We start from the raw sequence: 14,110 nt of genomic DNA, 5'->3' as shown, positions 1-14,110 counted from the left end.
GGGCAATTCTACAGATGGACACTGACAAGGCTGCAATGAGGGACAAGATTACAGATGGACACGGACAAGGCTGCAACGGGGGACAAGGCTGCAACGGGGGACAATAAAAAAAAAACATAGTGAAAAATATAGATTTAAATGCATAGTCCCATTATAGAGCTGCAAACATGCACGCAGTGTACATCCGCCATATGTTGTGGGGAAGGCTGTTCAGTAATTTATTTACTACAGCTACATCTGGATGGTGCAAGTTGCTGAACAGCCTTCTCCACAACAGATGGCGGATCTACACTGAGTGCATGTTTGGTGCTATAACAGAAGCCAGCTTTTCCGGTGAGTGCCCATTTCACAGGGGAGCGGTGGATGATTCGGGAGCACTATACTGGATCACCTCTTTTTTTTTTTCAAGTCATCACCAATTTTTTGTGCACATCTTTGCACTGAACTATTGTGTTTTCACCAATAAGTTTATATTGCTGATCCTATCATGGGACTGTGTATTTAAATATACATTTTTCACTATATTGTTTTTTTATTACTCATTTCCGTTCAAGATTGTAAATATATTCTGTACTCCTACTCCTGGACCTCTCCGCTGCCTTTGATAAGGTTGACCACCCCCTTCTCCTCAAAAAACTACACGCCTTTGGTCTCCATGACTGTACACTTTGCTGCCGCTGCCTTTGATACGGTTGACCACCCCCTTCTCCTCAAAAAACTACACGCCTTCGGTCTCCATGACTGTACACTTTGCTGGTTCTCTTCCTACTTATCTAACCGCACCTTTAGTGTTTCTTACAACTCTACTTCCTCCTCTCCTCTTCCTTTCTCTGTTGGGGTCCCCCAGGGTTCTGTTCTTGGACCTCTCCTATTTACAATCTATACCGCCTCCCTGGGTCAACTGATAGCCTCCCATGGCTTCCAATACCACCTCTACGCTAACGACACCCAAATCTATTTCTCTACCCCTCATCTCACTCCCTCTGTCTCCTCACGTATCACTAATTTACTATCAGATATATCAGTCTGGATGTCACACCACTTCCTCAAACTCAATCTATCCAAAACCGAACTTATAATTTTTCCTCCCCCATATGCCCCTTCCCCTGATCTCTCTGTCAAAATCGATGGCACAGCTATAAGCCCATCCCCACATACAAAGGTTCTAGGTGTAGTCCTAGACTCTGAACTCAACTTCAAGCAACACATCCAATCACTGTCCAAATCCTGCCGCCTCAACCTCCGCAACATCTCCAAAATACACCCCTTTCTAACCAATGACACAACAAAGCTTTTAATTCACTCGCTGGTCATCTCTCGCCTCGTCTACTGTAACTCCCTTCTCATTGGCTTACCTCTACATAGTCTATCACCTCTTCAATCCATCATGAATGCCGCTGCCAGACTCATCCACCTTAACAATCGCTCTGTGTCTGCCACTCCTCTCTGTCAATCCCTCCACTGGCTTCCGCTCGGCCAAAGAATTTAATTCAAAATTCTAACAACTACGTACAAAGCCATCCACAATTTCGCCCCCAGCTACATCACTAGCTTAGTCTCTAAATACTAACCTACTCGTTCTCTTCGTTCCTCTCAAGACCTCCTGCTCTCTAGCTCCTTTGTCACCTCCTCCCATGCTCGCCTCCAGGACTTTTCCGAAGCCTCTCCAATCCTATGGAATGCCCTACCCCAATCTGTCTGCTTATCTCCTACTCTCTTAGCTTTTAGACGATCCCTGAAAACCCTTCTTTTCAGAGAAGCCTATCTTACCCACACCTAACATCTGTATTTTCATTTTTTCCATCAGCTCATCCCCCACAGTTATTACCTTTTGTTTCCACTTGACCCTCCCTTCTAGATTGTAAGCTCTAACGAGCAGGGCCCTCTGATCCCTCCTGTATTGATTTGTATTGTAAGTGTACCGTCTGCCCTCATGTTGTAAAGCACTGCGCAAACTGTTGGAGCTATATAAATCCTGTATAATAATATTATTAAAAATATATATATATATATATATATATATATATATATATATATATATATATATATCCACATTTATAAAAAAAAATTCTGACTTTAGCATTTTTTTTCTCTTTAACGCTTTTTTGGACTTTATTTCAATGTGCTGTCCATTTATAACACAGTATTCACATTTCATCGCTGCTCATTTACTTTTGCCAATGACAGCATCTTAGCGCATCCAGAACACCGTGAAGATCTCGCAATTGCGCTTAAAGATTATCTCGCTAATAATTCTGTAGAAGGGACTTCCCCTCTTACCCTATGGGAGGTCCACAAACCCGTTATTAGAGGAGTCTGCATCAGCCAGGCTTCACATCTCCATAAGGAAAAACAACTGCTCCACAAACGCCTCGAAGAGGCAATTTACAAAGCATCAAAAGAGTTTCAAGAGCAGCCCACTCTGACCTCTAGAGAGAACTATGACAAAGCATGCTTAGAGCTAGACCTTTTCCTCAGGGAATCAGCAGAGAAAGTGCTATGCAGAACCCACCATAAATTTTTTTCGAAAGACAAGAAACCTGACACTTTTCTGGTAATCACCCTTCGTAGAGTAGATCATGTGTCCAAATCTGTTCGCCTGAGACTTTCCAAAAATAATTACAATTTAATTGCAGGCTCTCCTACCTATACTCCGATTCAGACACTTTTGATCTCTCAGGAGCAGAAACTTAATTCTCTAATATCAAACTTCCCTTGCTTTTGACCTCACAGAATGAGAACCTAGATAAACCTATTACAGACACAGAAGACTTCATGGCTATTAATGCATTAAAACCATGCAAACGACCTGGGCCCGATGGTTTCTCAGCCACCCACTATAAAAAAAATTCAGACCTTCTTACCCCCTTATTGGTCGCAGCTTTCAACACTACAGTATACTGGATGGCCACTCTTTTAGGACTGAAACTTTAACAGCTGTCAATTCAATAATACTATAGCCTCATAGTCTATTTACATACCAATCTACGTCTGCAATCGGGATATAAAAATACTAGCGAAAATTATTTCCAGTCGCTTGAACCTGATAATAGGCTCCTTAAGCCATAGGGACCAGGTGGGATTCACCCCATCCCGCCAGGCAGATGACAATATCGGCCGAATAGTACTACTAGCCCATACAGTAGATAATCGTAAAATCCTGCCTCATTTCCTATCTCATGATATTCGTAAGGCCTTTGACACAGTCACTTTGCCTTACCTCCAGTTTGCCATACGCTGCTGGGGACTCACACTTCCTTCGCTGGGTATCATCCCTATATGCTGATTCTAAAGCATATGTACACTATCCTGGGCATAGATCAGAGCTTCTTCCTATTGAAAGAGGCACTCAACAAGGGCGACTGTCTACACACACACAAACTTAGAGGCTTGGGGTTGTCCAACATCTCGAAATTGTACCTGGGCACACAATTAGCCCAGCTACCCAAATACCATGCCTCCAAAGAAATAGCTTTACGGGTGGCACTGGAATCAGTGGACTGTGATCCTCTATTAGTAGCTAACATCTTATGGTTTGATCCACCTCCCCGCCGCTCCCTCACCAACCAACCTGATTACACTACATTACCTTACTATCTGTAAACAGAATCGAGTTTTAAGTCTTTCCCAATCACCACACAAACCTCTTTTCTCCACAATCCAACATTTTACCCAGCTTAGACATCACCCGCTTCTTTCTCAGTATGGTCCTCAGCTGGCCTTTTCCGGCACATACATTTTTTACTTCTTACAATCCTGTCATTTCCATCCTGCACCTCTGAACTCCTTCACTACCTCCAGATAAAACACTTCGACTCCTCTAACCCCGTCCAACCCTTCCGCATCCTGTCTTCCTTCGAACATGTTTGTAAAAGCGACCCACCTAGGAGGGGCCTCATTTCCGACCTATACCGAAAACTGCCCATCAGCAATACTCCTCCCCCTTATGTCGCTATATGGGAGAGGGACCTCATAATTACTTTAGAACCCATAGATTGGACCTACATATGGGAGGGCACCAAGTCTTCCTCTCAGAACACTGTGGCCTTAGAAACAAATGATAAAATTCTTACTAGATGATATTTGGTCCCCACCAGGATTTTCAAATTCCTGCCGCATTACCCCTCTTTATGCTTCCGTGGTTGCAATCATGTAGGCACCCACCTCCATATTTGCTCCAGACCCCTCTGTGGCACTCTTGAATAAGAAACCACAGGACTTAAGTTATCGCAAATTCAAACTAATGCTCCAGGTCACTATTGCAGTCAAACAGACGATAGCTGAAAAGCCTTGAAAAAATCCCACCCTTAGCATCCTTGCATTTCACAATAGGGTCACACAGGGAATGATCCTTGCTAAAAATTGAGGTTGTACTTTTAGATAAAGTAGCCAAATACAAGAAACACCGGGACCCATGGGTGATAAATTTCTTGCCCCTCAACTTTGATTCCACACTATTACTCCCGCAAATATTAGTAATAACCACCATATACACACCCCAACAATGCCTGTTGGAAATTCCAGTCTCCCTCTGGGGACACTTCTTCCCCCCCCTCCCTTTTTTCTTTCTTCCCCAACCTGTGCACCCCCCCCCCCCTATTTGTATTCCCCGCCTACGCTTTCCATTTTCATTCACGTGTCCTCTTCAGCTCAGTTCAGAACCAACATGCTCTCATATATATCTTTTCCAGTCATACTTGTAGGTCCCTATGTCACAGTGGTCTACTTACATGATCTTGCCGGCTTAATTACTCTTACAAGATCCATCTCCCCCATTCTACTGGCAGACTCCACCATCCTAGTATGTGTTACGCATGCCTCCTGCTACTTCTGGCAGTGATCCAATGTCAGAAGCTTCTTTCACTTGAAATTTTTGTAACACCACTGTTTTAATCATAGATACCTGGCCATATATTCATGCTGTTAGGCTCATGCTTTTAGTCATCCTTTTTGACTGTTTGTGTTCTACCTTGTAGGTCTTGTGTCTCAAAAGTAATATGTTTTTCTCTATACTTTGATCCTTGTTATCAATACAATATTTCAACGAGAAAATATGTAATTCAAGAAAGACGTGTATATATGGCTTTAATTTGTACGGAAAAAATATTTTTCTAATACAATCTGATAAAAAAAAAAAAAAGCATGTGGAGAGGAGCAACTAGTAAGGGACACAGATCTCCCCAGTTGTCAGGAAAGAATAAAATTAGGTGGTTTTGATCTCTGGGCATTATTAAATAGCCCACATATTAAGAGGGAACTGTTTGCAACTAGAGGAAATAAGGTTTAACTCCCCTAAATTGTGTAACACAACATAGCATGTTGATTCGGGGACCTATCAGATCAGCAAGGCATTTTGTTTCCTGTACAGGAAAATTGGACTAGGTTTTACAAGGGTTTTAGTTGCCTCCAGAATTACCTGTGGATTTGTTTATGGGTTTAGAGTTTTCCTTTTATTTAATTTTTTTGGGCAATGAACATGTGTCCATTTTTAAAATGCGTTGTCATGAAATTACAGAGCACACATTTTATCATTCAAAACTTTAGTTTAGACAATCTAAGTTGGGATAAGATTGATGCAATTATGCATAACATGTAACATAACTACTTACCTTGAAGAGCAGGATAAAATGGAGATAGAGTTTTCAGAATATTAGTGACAGTGTTTGCATCTTTTCCTTTAAGAAGCTGAAGAATATCTGGGCTCAGGGTTTTGGATGTTTTTCTTTGCCCTTGACTGGAAGATGGTGTTTCCTGTAAGCTGCTGCTGTGCAAAGATGAGGCATCAAAATATGATTCATTGTTTTCCATACCTAAATCAGATCGTGTCTTTATTTCAAGGTCACTTGATTTAACAGGTGGCTTGGATTCAGAGTTAGCCGTGACATCTTTGCCATTATTCAAGGTAATCTGAGATACACATGAACTGTGCCCTGAATTCTGTTCCACCTGAAAAGGTTCATAGACATGAGCACGTGTAACAAAAAAATTGGATTCAGTTACACTACTGTAAAAAGGACTTGCAGTAGAAAAGGATTCTGAAGCAAACCCCTCTACTGGTTGGGGATGTTGATCGCACGGGTTAGTAATGGACATAAAAGCGTCATCAGGGTCTTCACTTGTTTGCAGTCTTCTGTTTTCAGAACCTTTATTAGAAAAAAAAAAAAAGAGGTGTTATTCATACAGTGTAACAAATTATCAGATCTAAAAAAAATTATCAAAATAACTAAATATGAAAAACAAAAAAATCTTAAGAAATAAAGAATGCATGGTTTCATGTTAAATGAAAAGCTCTTTCTAGCATTCTACAGATACTCGTACATTATTTTTGACATATGATAAAATAGGATTTTTTAAAACAGCTTACCTGTAAAATCCTTTTCTTTCGAAGGACATCACGGGACACAGAGCCACAGTAATTACTGATGGGTTATATAGGTATCACTGGTGATTGGACACTGGCACACCCTATCAGGAAGTTCAACCCCCTATATAATCCCTCCCCCTTGCAGGGATACCTCAGTTTTGTAGCCAAGCAATATAGTGTATTAGAAGAGGGGCGGGACCTCTGCGTCCCGTGATGTCCTTCGAAAGAAAAGGATTTTACAGGTAAGCTGTTTTAAAAAATCCTATTTTCTTTCTCGAACATCACGGGACACAGAGCCACAGCAATTACTGATGGGATGTCCCAGAGCAATGCTACCTGAGGGGGGGAACCACGACCAAGTAGGGTGCAATCAGACCTGAGGACCCTGTACCGCTGCCTGCAGCACACTACGCCCAAAGGCGATATCCTCATGCCTTCTCACATCCACCTGATAGAATCTGGTGAATGTATGAACTGAAGACCAGGTTGCGGCCTTGCAGATTTGAGCCATAGAGGCCTGGTGATGCACTGCCCAAGAAGCACCAATAGCCCTTGTGGAATGTGCCCTGATCTGAAACGGAGGAATCTTCTGTTTCAAACCGTAAGCTTGAATGATCAACTGTCGAATCCATTTAGAAATGGTAGCTTTTGACGCTGCCTGTCCTCTATTGGGACCCTCTGGCAGCACAAACAAAACATCCGTCTTGCGGATCTGAGCAGTTGCCCCTAGATAGGCCTTAACTGCTCTTACTACATCCAACGAATGTAGAGATCTCTCTTCCGGAGAACAGGGATCTGGAAAAAAGGAAGGTAGAACAATGTCTTGGTTTAAATGAAAATCAGAAACCACCTTCGGTAAAAAACTAGGATGAGGGCGTAGTACCACTCTATCCTTGTGTATAATCAAATAAGGCTCCTTACAGGAAAGAGCTGCTAATTCTGATACTCTTCTAGCAGAAGAGATGGCCACTAGAAAAATTAATTTCCTTGTCAACAAGACCAAATGAATCTGACTTATTGGTTCAAAAGGCTGTTTCTGTAACACAGCCAGGACCAAATTCAAGTCCCAGGGGTTTAGGGGCGCTTTAACCGGAGGATTAAGACGCATCACCCCCTGCATAAAGTTTCGGACCAAAGAATGCGAAGCAAGTGGCCGCTGAAATAATACTGATAAAGCAGAGACCTGGCCCTTGATGGTACTCAAGGCCAGCTTCATCTCTAATCCCATCTGTAGAAAATCAAGGATTCTACCTATGACATATTTCCTGGGATGCCAACCTCTGGATTCACACCAGGTTATATAAGCCTTCCAGACTCTATGATAAATCATCCTGGAAGCTGGCTTCCTTGCATTAATCAAGGTAGATATGACAGGACCTGAGAGCCCACGACTCTTCAGAACGTGGGTCTCAATAGCCAATCCATCAAATTTAATTTGTAAGGCAGGATGGAACACTGGACCTTGAGATAACAGGTCTGGGCGTACCGGTAGGGTCCACGGGGAACCTACCGTCATCCTTACTATTTCTGCATACCAAGTCCTTCTGGGCCTAGCGGGGGCCACCAGAAGTACCGACTTCCTTTCCTGCCTGATCCTGCGAAGGAGTCGTGGTAGTAGCAGAATAGGCGGGAATGCGTAAATCAGCGAGAACCGATGCCACGGAATCACCAACGCATCCGTCCCGCATGCAAGAGGATCTTTTGTCCTTGCCACAAATCTGTCTATCTTTTTGTTGAATCGGAATGCAAAGAGATCTACATCTGAAACCCCCCATCTTTGGCATATGGCCCAAAAGACGTCGGGATGCAGAGACCATTCCCCTGGAAGTAACTGCTGGCGACTTAGATAGTCCGCCTGCCAATTCTCTATTCCCGGGATGAAAACTGCCGATATGCATGGCACATGCATCTCTGCCCAGACTAAGATCTGGTTCACCTCTTTTTGAGCAGCTCGGCTCCGGGTGCCTCCCTGATGATTGACATAAGCCACTGCTGTGGCATTGTCGGACTGGATCCTAACCGGACAACCCTGTAGCCTGATAGTCCAGGCCTTTAGAGCTAGATGTATCGCCCGGATCTCCAGAATGTTGATGGGTAAGGTCCTCTCTGTCTTGGACCATACCCCTTGGACCGCAGCCTGTTCCAGAACTGCTCCCCAACCTGACAGACTGGCATCTGTTGTTACCACCGTCCAGGTAACCGGTAGAAAGGATTTCCCCTTCTGCAGGTTTTCGGGTATGAGCCACCAATTGAGGCTCTGCCGCACCGCATGCGACAGGTGCATCGGAAAGTCTAATGCCTGAACCTTCTTGTTCCAGGTCGACAGAATACTGTGTTGCAGCATTCTTGAGTGAAACTGAGCATAGGGAACTGCTTCGAATGAAGACACCATCTTCCCTAGTAGCCTCATACAAAGGCGGACTGAGGAACCCTTCTTGGTCCTTACTGTCAGAATCAGCTCTCTCAAAGCAGTGATCTTTGCCTGGGGTAGAAATATTTTCTCCTGGCTTGTATCTATAATCAGACCTAAATACTCCAGTCTTCTTACTGGTTTTAGGAAAGACTTTTCTAAGTTGAGGATCCAACCCAGGTGTTCTAGATACCTGACTGTGGTCCTCAAGTTTCCATTCAAAGAGGCTACCGACCGGTCTATCAAGAGCAGGTCGTCTAGGTATGCTATGACAGCTATACCCTGAGCCCTTAATCTGGCCAGAGGAGGAGCCAAGATCTTTGTGAACACTCGAGGTGCAGTGGCTATCCCGAAAGGCAGAGCCACAAACTGGAAATGGCGCCCTCCTACCTCGAAGCGCAGAAACTTCTGATGAGCAGGAAAAATGGGCACATGCAGATATGCATCTCTGATGTCTATTGATGCCAGAAATTCTCCTCCCTGCAGGGTGGTAACTACTGTTCGAATTGATTCCATGCGGAAGGATTGAATCCTTAGGAATCGGTTCAGATCCCTTAAGTCCAGAATGGGCCTGACATCCCCATTTGGCTTTTGGACCGTAAAAAGGTTGGAATAGAAGCCCAATCCCTGGTCCTTTGCGGGAACTATCATAATGACCTCCTGCGACAAAAGTCGCTCTAACGCTAGAAGGAGCGACTGCTTCTTCTCTGGGTCTCTGGGAACATTTGATCTGAGGAACCGAGGAGAGGGGAATTCCTGAAACTCCAGCTTGTACCCTAAGGTTACCATGGAGATTACCCATCTGTCCTGGAAGTCCTCCTGCCAGAGCTCTGAAAACTGTCGCAGTCTTCCCCCCACTCGAGTGAGCGGGGGCACCCCCTCATGCAGAGGTCTTCGTGTTTTGCCTAGTAGGCTTCTTTCCCCAGGACTTCTTTTGTCCCTGGGGTTGACTCTTGTCTCTGGACCCCGATGGAGGCGGCCGTCGAGACTGCCTGGAGGCTGAAGCCCCCGGCGCTGGGGAAAGAGTCCGTTTGAAAGAGGGACGCTTACTCTTCTTCTTGACAGGTAAGAGAGTGCTTTTCCCACAAGAAATTCTCTTGATATAGTTATCCAAGTCCTCTCCAAACAACCTTGCACCACGAAATGGAAACCCAGCCAGTAGCTTCTTACATGGTGCTTCAGCTGACCAATTTTTCAACCATAGGATTCTACGTATATGCACCAACCCCAGTGAAAGACGGGAGGTTTGCACGATAGAATCTCTAATGGCGTCAACCACAAAGCATAAGGCCGCTGGAAGGTTAGCAAACCCCTGGGCCTGCTGTTCAGGTAATACTTTGATGACCTGCTTAACATGGTCTCTTAAGTATTGACAGACTCCAATCGCTGCTACTGCAGGTTGGGCCACTGATCCTGCTAAGGAGAAAACATCCTTCAATAGGGATTCCATCCTTTTATCTACAGGATCCCTGAGCATCTGAGCATTGTCTACAGGACAAGTCAGGCTATTATTTACGGAGGAAATGGCGGCATCATTAGCCGGTATTCCCCACATTTTAATAAACTTTTCTTCCATCGGATAAAGTGTTGAAAACTTTCTCGGCGGAAAAAAACGTTTGTCTGGGTTATCCCACTCAGAATAAATGAGCTTTTCAAGTAAAGTATGAACAGGAAAAGCATGTGCTGCTTGGAAAGGTTTCAGTGACCCCAAAGCAGAAGAGGATTCTTTAGCAGTTTCAGGTATGGGCAACTTAAATGTGGAGCGGACCAATCCAGTGAGGATCTGCACTAAGACTTTCTCCTCTTGGGAAGTCGCAGAGGGTCCCTCTCCACCTGATTCCTTCGAAGAGGAATCATCCGTCCCATCCTGAACCTCTGAAAGGGATTCATCTCCTTTATCCCAGAGCTCCTCTGTCTGAGGGTCTTGGGGAACAGAGGAAAGCCTAGTGCGTTTTCTTCCACTGAGTGAAGACGTAATCACGGCCATTAATGGTTGAGGAAAAAACCTCTTGTGTAATATATACAGGGGCTGAAGTGCCAGAAGCAGGTGTAGCCCCTGACCCCGATGGCTCTCCCTGGCTAGCCGTCCCTGGCTCATCTTTAGGGGGGGAGGATGCTGCCGACAGGGGGCCCTCAGAACCTGAACGAGATCCCCTAGTGTCTCTGGTTCCTGGGGTGCTTGAACCTCTTCTACCCATAGTGCAAAGCAACAAGGTGTGAGGTATACAAATGAACACTGCCTGCTGAGCGATGTAGTCTGGCTAAAAGCCTTGCTACCCAATGCTCAGTCTGGTGTTACTTCAGTAAATGCTGCCTAGGAGAATGCCTGTGTCCCACCTTACATGCGACCGTCAGCTCTGTGTCTCTCAGAAGGCTGAGTGCACCTGTACAGAGTGCCTTTAATAGCCTGCAGCTGGCCTGAGTGGGAGTCTAAGCACCTGTGCTGACGTCCCGCCCCCTCCTCTACCGCCCCCCCCCCCTCGAGTTTTGAAAAAACCGAGTGCTTCCCGCGCTGGCCGACTCTCCTGTCATGCTTCTGGAGAAAAGGCTGGGGATGGGGGGGGGAGGGAGGGAGGCTGGTAACAAGATCTGCCTGAACGGCTATCTTCAGAGATGGTGGCCATTAGGCCGCAGAGCCCGGGTGGTATCACCACTTTCTAGACCCCTGTGGCCCCTCTCTAGCCTGGGGGGGAACATTCAAACATGAGAAATCCGCCTTTCCATCTTACCTGTTTGCAGCCTGCTTGAGACGCTGGGACATAATCAGCGATGAAAACACCTGAGACAGTCAGCATGTGCAGGTTTGTGCTCTTGGCAGCCCCCGGTGGTCACAATAGGCATAGCATGCATTTACCTTAAAGGAGAAAAGCCACTAGAACTCAAAAATTCTGTGGAATCTCCTCTTACCTTATCCAGCCGCAGGGTGCTGTTTACACAGACCCAATCTTCACCTCTCACGGTGGGCTCCGTTTGAAAAAACCGTCATAGACTGGGGCCCCCTACGAATAGGGGGATCCAACAGTTCTGGGACCGTAAAGCACCTCGCCAGAAATTAGGAAGTTTAAAGCCATTTTCTGATCTGCGGGGTCCAGCTCTCTAAAAAGAGAAGCATTACAGGTAAAACCTTGTTTCTTCGGACACGAGGCCCGGGTACCATTCAATTCAGCCATGAAAAGACACTTTGAATGGATCCGGTTCGCCTGGCTTGCCCCAGTATAGGATCTTAGGATATTCCCTTTGGAGCTCAGCACAGGACATCTTTACACGTCCATCACCTAAGACACTGGCGTAAAAACTGAGGTATCCCTGCAAGGGGGAGGGATTATATAGGGGGTTGAACTTCCTGATAGGGTGTGCCAGTGTCCAATCACCAGTGATACCTATATAACCCATCAGTAATTACTGTGGCTCTGTGTCCCGTGATGTTCGAGAAAGAAAGTATATTCTTTCCTGGACATCCCATAAACTCAGACCATATAAAGACCAGGAGTATTGAACTGAAGTTCACAGGGGTCCGATCAGTAAAACTTTCCGAATCGCATATTGGTATGATGACTCAGATCCTCCACAGCACAGCCCTCTCTTCTTATATTACAATCCTGTACTTACTGTACATCAGTGTCCTGCATTTCACTATTAAAGCCCACCCTTTACATCACAGTTCCCCACTTCACATGTGGTGTCCTCAGCCGCTCTTCACATCACTCCAGGACAGTAGTGTCACCTGCCCCCTTTACATCACCCCCCCCCTGCCGCAGTGGTGTCCTCTGGCCCCCTTCACATCACCCCCGCCCTGACAGTAGTGTCCTCTGTCCCTTTACATCACTCCCTCACAGTAGCATCTTTGGCTCCCCTTCACATCACCCCCCCATCCTCCATAGCCATGTCCTTGCCCCTTAAATCTCTTAACTTACATGGGTACACATAACGAATGTTGGGAGCAGGAGCTGCTGGAGTTAATTTTTCATATTGCCAAGCTGGTGATTGGTTGTTAGCACAGCTCAGTATCCCAGCAATCATCTGCTGGTTAACTTAAAAAGTTAACTCCGGCAGCTCCCGTCCTCAGTCCAGAACTATCCTGCCTCCTGCTCTCCACTCTGCTGTGAGAATGACAGTGGCAGAGGCTGGGGTAAAGAACTGGCACCTAAGTGGCACAATTGCAGAGTCCAGATGGGACAGTGACACGGTTTGGATATGGACCATGGTCTGCCATTTCGTAATGCCCGATAGATCAATGTCACCTGTTCCCCATTCATTTCTCCCCTACTCCATGAACTCTACATGCTCTATACCTGGCTGGATCTCTTTTATTCTTCCCTAATATGCCTTTTTCTTCACACGTCTACACCCTTTATATTCACCTTGCAGACCGTTCTAGTGAAACACCAACCATCCTTCCTAATATGTGACTTTTTGTGATACATTCATGTTCATTTTTACTCTTCCCTACCTACTGCCCTTTTCCCTAATATGTGTCTTTTTTGTGATACATGTTTATTTTTATTGTTCCCTACCAACTGTCTTATTCTTCACACATTTACACCCTTTATAGTCACCTTGCAAACCTTTCTAGTCTAGAAACACTGACCATCCTTCCTAATATGTGTCTTTTTGTGATACATTCATGTTTATTTTTATCACTATATGTTCCTGATCATGTAAAATATACATTTTTGGTGCTATATTTATCAAAGATTCAATAGTCATTCAGCCCGATATTTGCTTAAAATTACTGAACTTTCACCCTACATTCCAAGCCAAGTTAGTGTTCGTGTCCAAGGCTCCCACACAATTTAACCAGTGTAAATTCCATTTCCTGACATTCAGCAATATATGATCTTCAGCAGAAAAAGTGTTTACTGTAACATTATACATTTACTTAACATTTACCCTATACTGTATATGAAAAAGGTTAAAGTTCCCTTCCTTATACAATCACCTGACATTCCCTCAACCTTATTTTTACAAAAATGTACCTGGCTGAGCTGCTGAATGGTCTTTGAAAAGGTTCTGAGTCTGTTTTTAACACAAAACAGTTTATTGTATTATTATATTCTATTGTTAATTTTTTTTAAATATATAATTTATTAAAGTTCCACCCCTCCCAGAATGAACGCAGGCATGCTGAGCTGATAAGTAGGCGGTTACCCATCCCTGGTGAACTAGTGTAGGTCAGCTCACCATGCATGCAGGTAAGAAAAGAAGAAAAAAAATAGATTTTTTTTTTTTACCCCTTGTAAAATTATTTTCTCGGAAGTTTGGAGGACACAGGATTTAGAGACAACTGGGTTATACTGCTGCCTACAGAAGGATGTGGACACTGGCAAAAGTGTTAC

General features: G+C 44.6%; 1 protein-coding gene across 1 annotated transcript in view; it reads right to left on the bottom strand.

Annotated features, from left to right (window-relative positions):
- LOC141144737 (uncharacterized) overlaps positions 1 to 14,110 on the bottom strand; it is a 397,412-nt gene that overhangs the window by 131,289 nt on the left and 252,013 nt on the right. The window contains exon 7 of the mRNA XM_073630709.1: positions 5,610 to 6,143. Within this exon, the coding sequence (XP_073486810.1) occupies positions 5,610 to 6,143 (534 nt within the window). The remainder of the gene's footprint in view (positions 1 to 5,609; positions 6,144 to 14,110) is intronic.

This window comes from Aquarana catesbeiana, linkage group LG05, assembly GCF_042186555.1.
Source record: "Aquarana catesbeiana isolate 2022-GZ linkage group LG05, ASM4218655v1, whole genome shotgun sequence".
NCBI lineage: Eukaryota > Metazoa > Chordata > Amphibia > Anura > Ranidae > Aquarana > Aquarana catesbeiana.
This window is presented reverse-complemented; position numbering and strand designations above follow the sequence as displayed.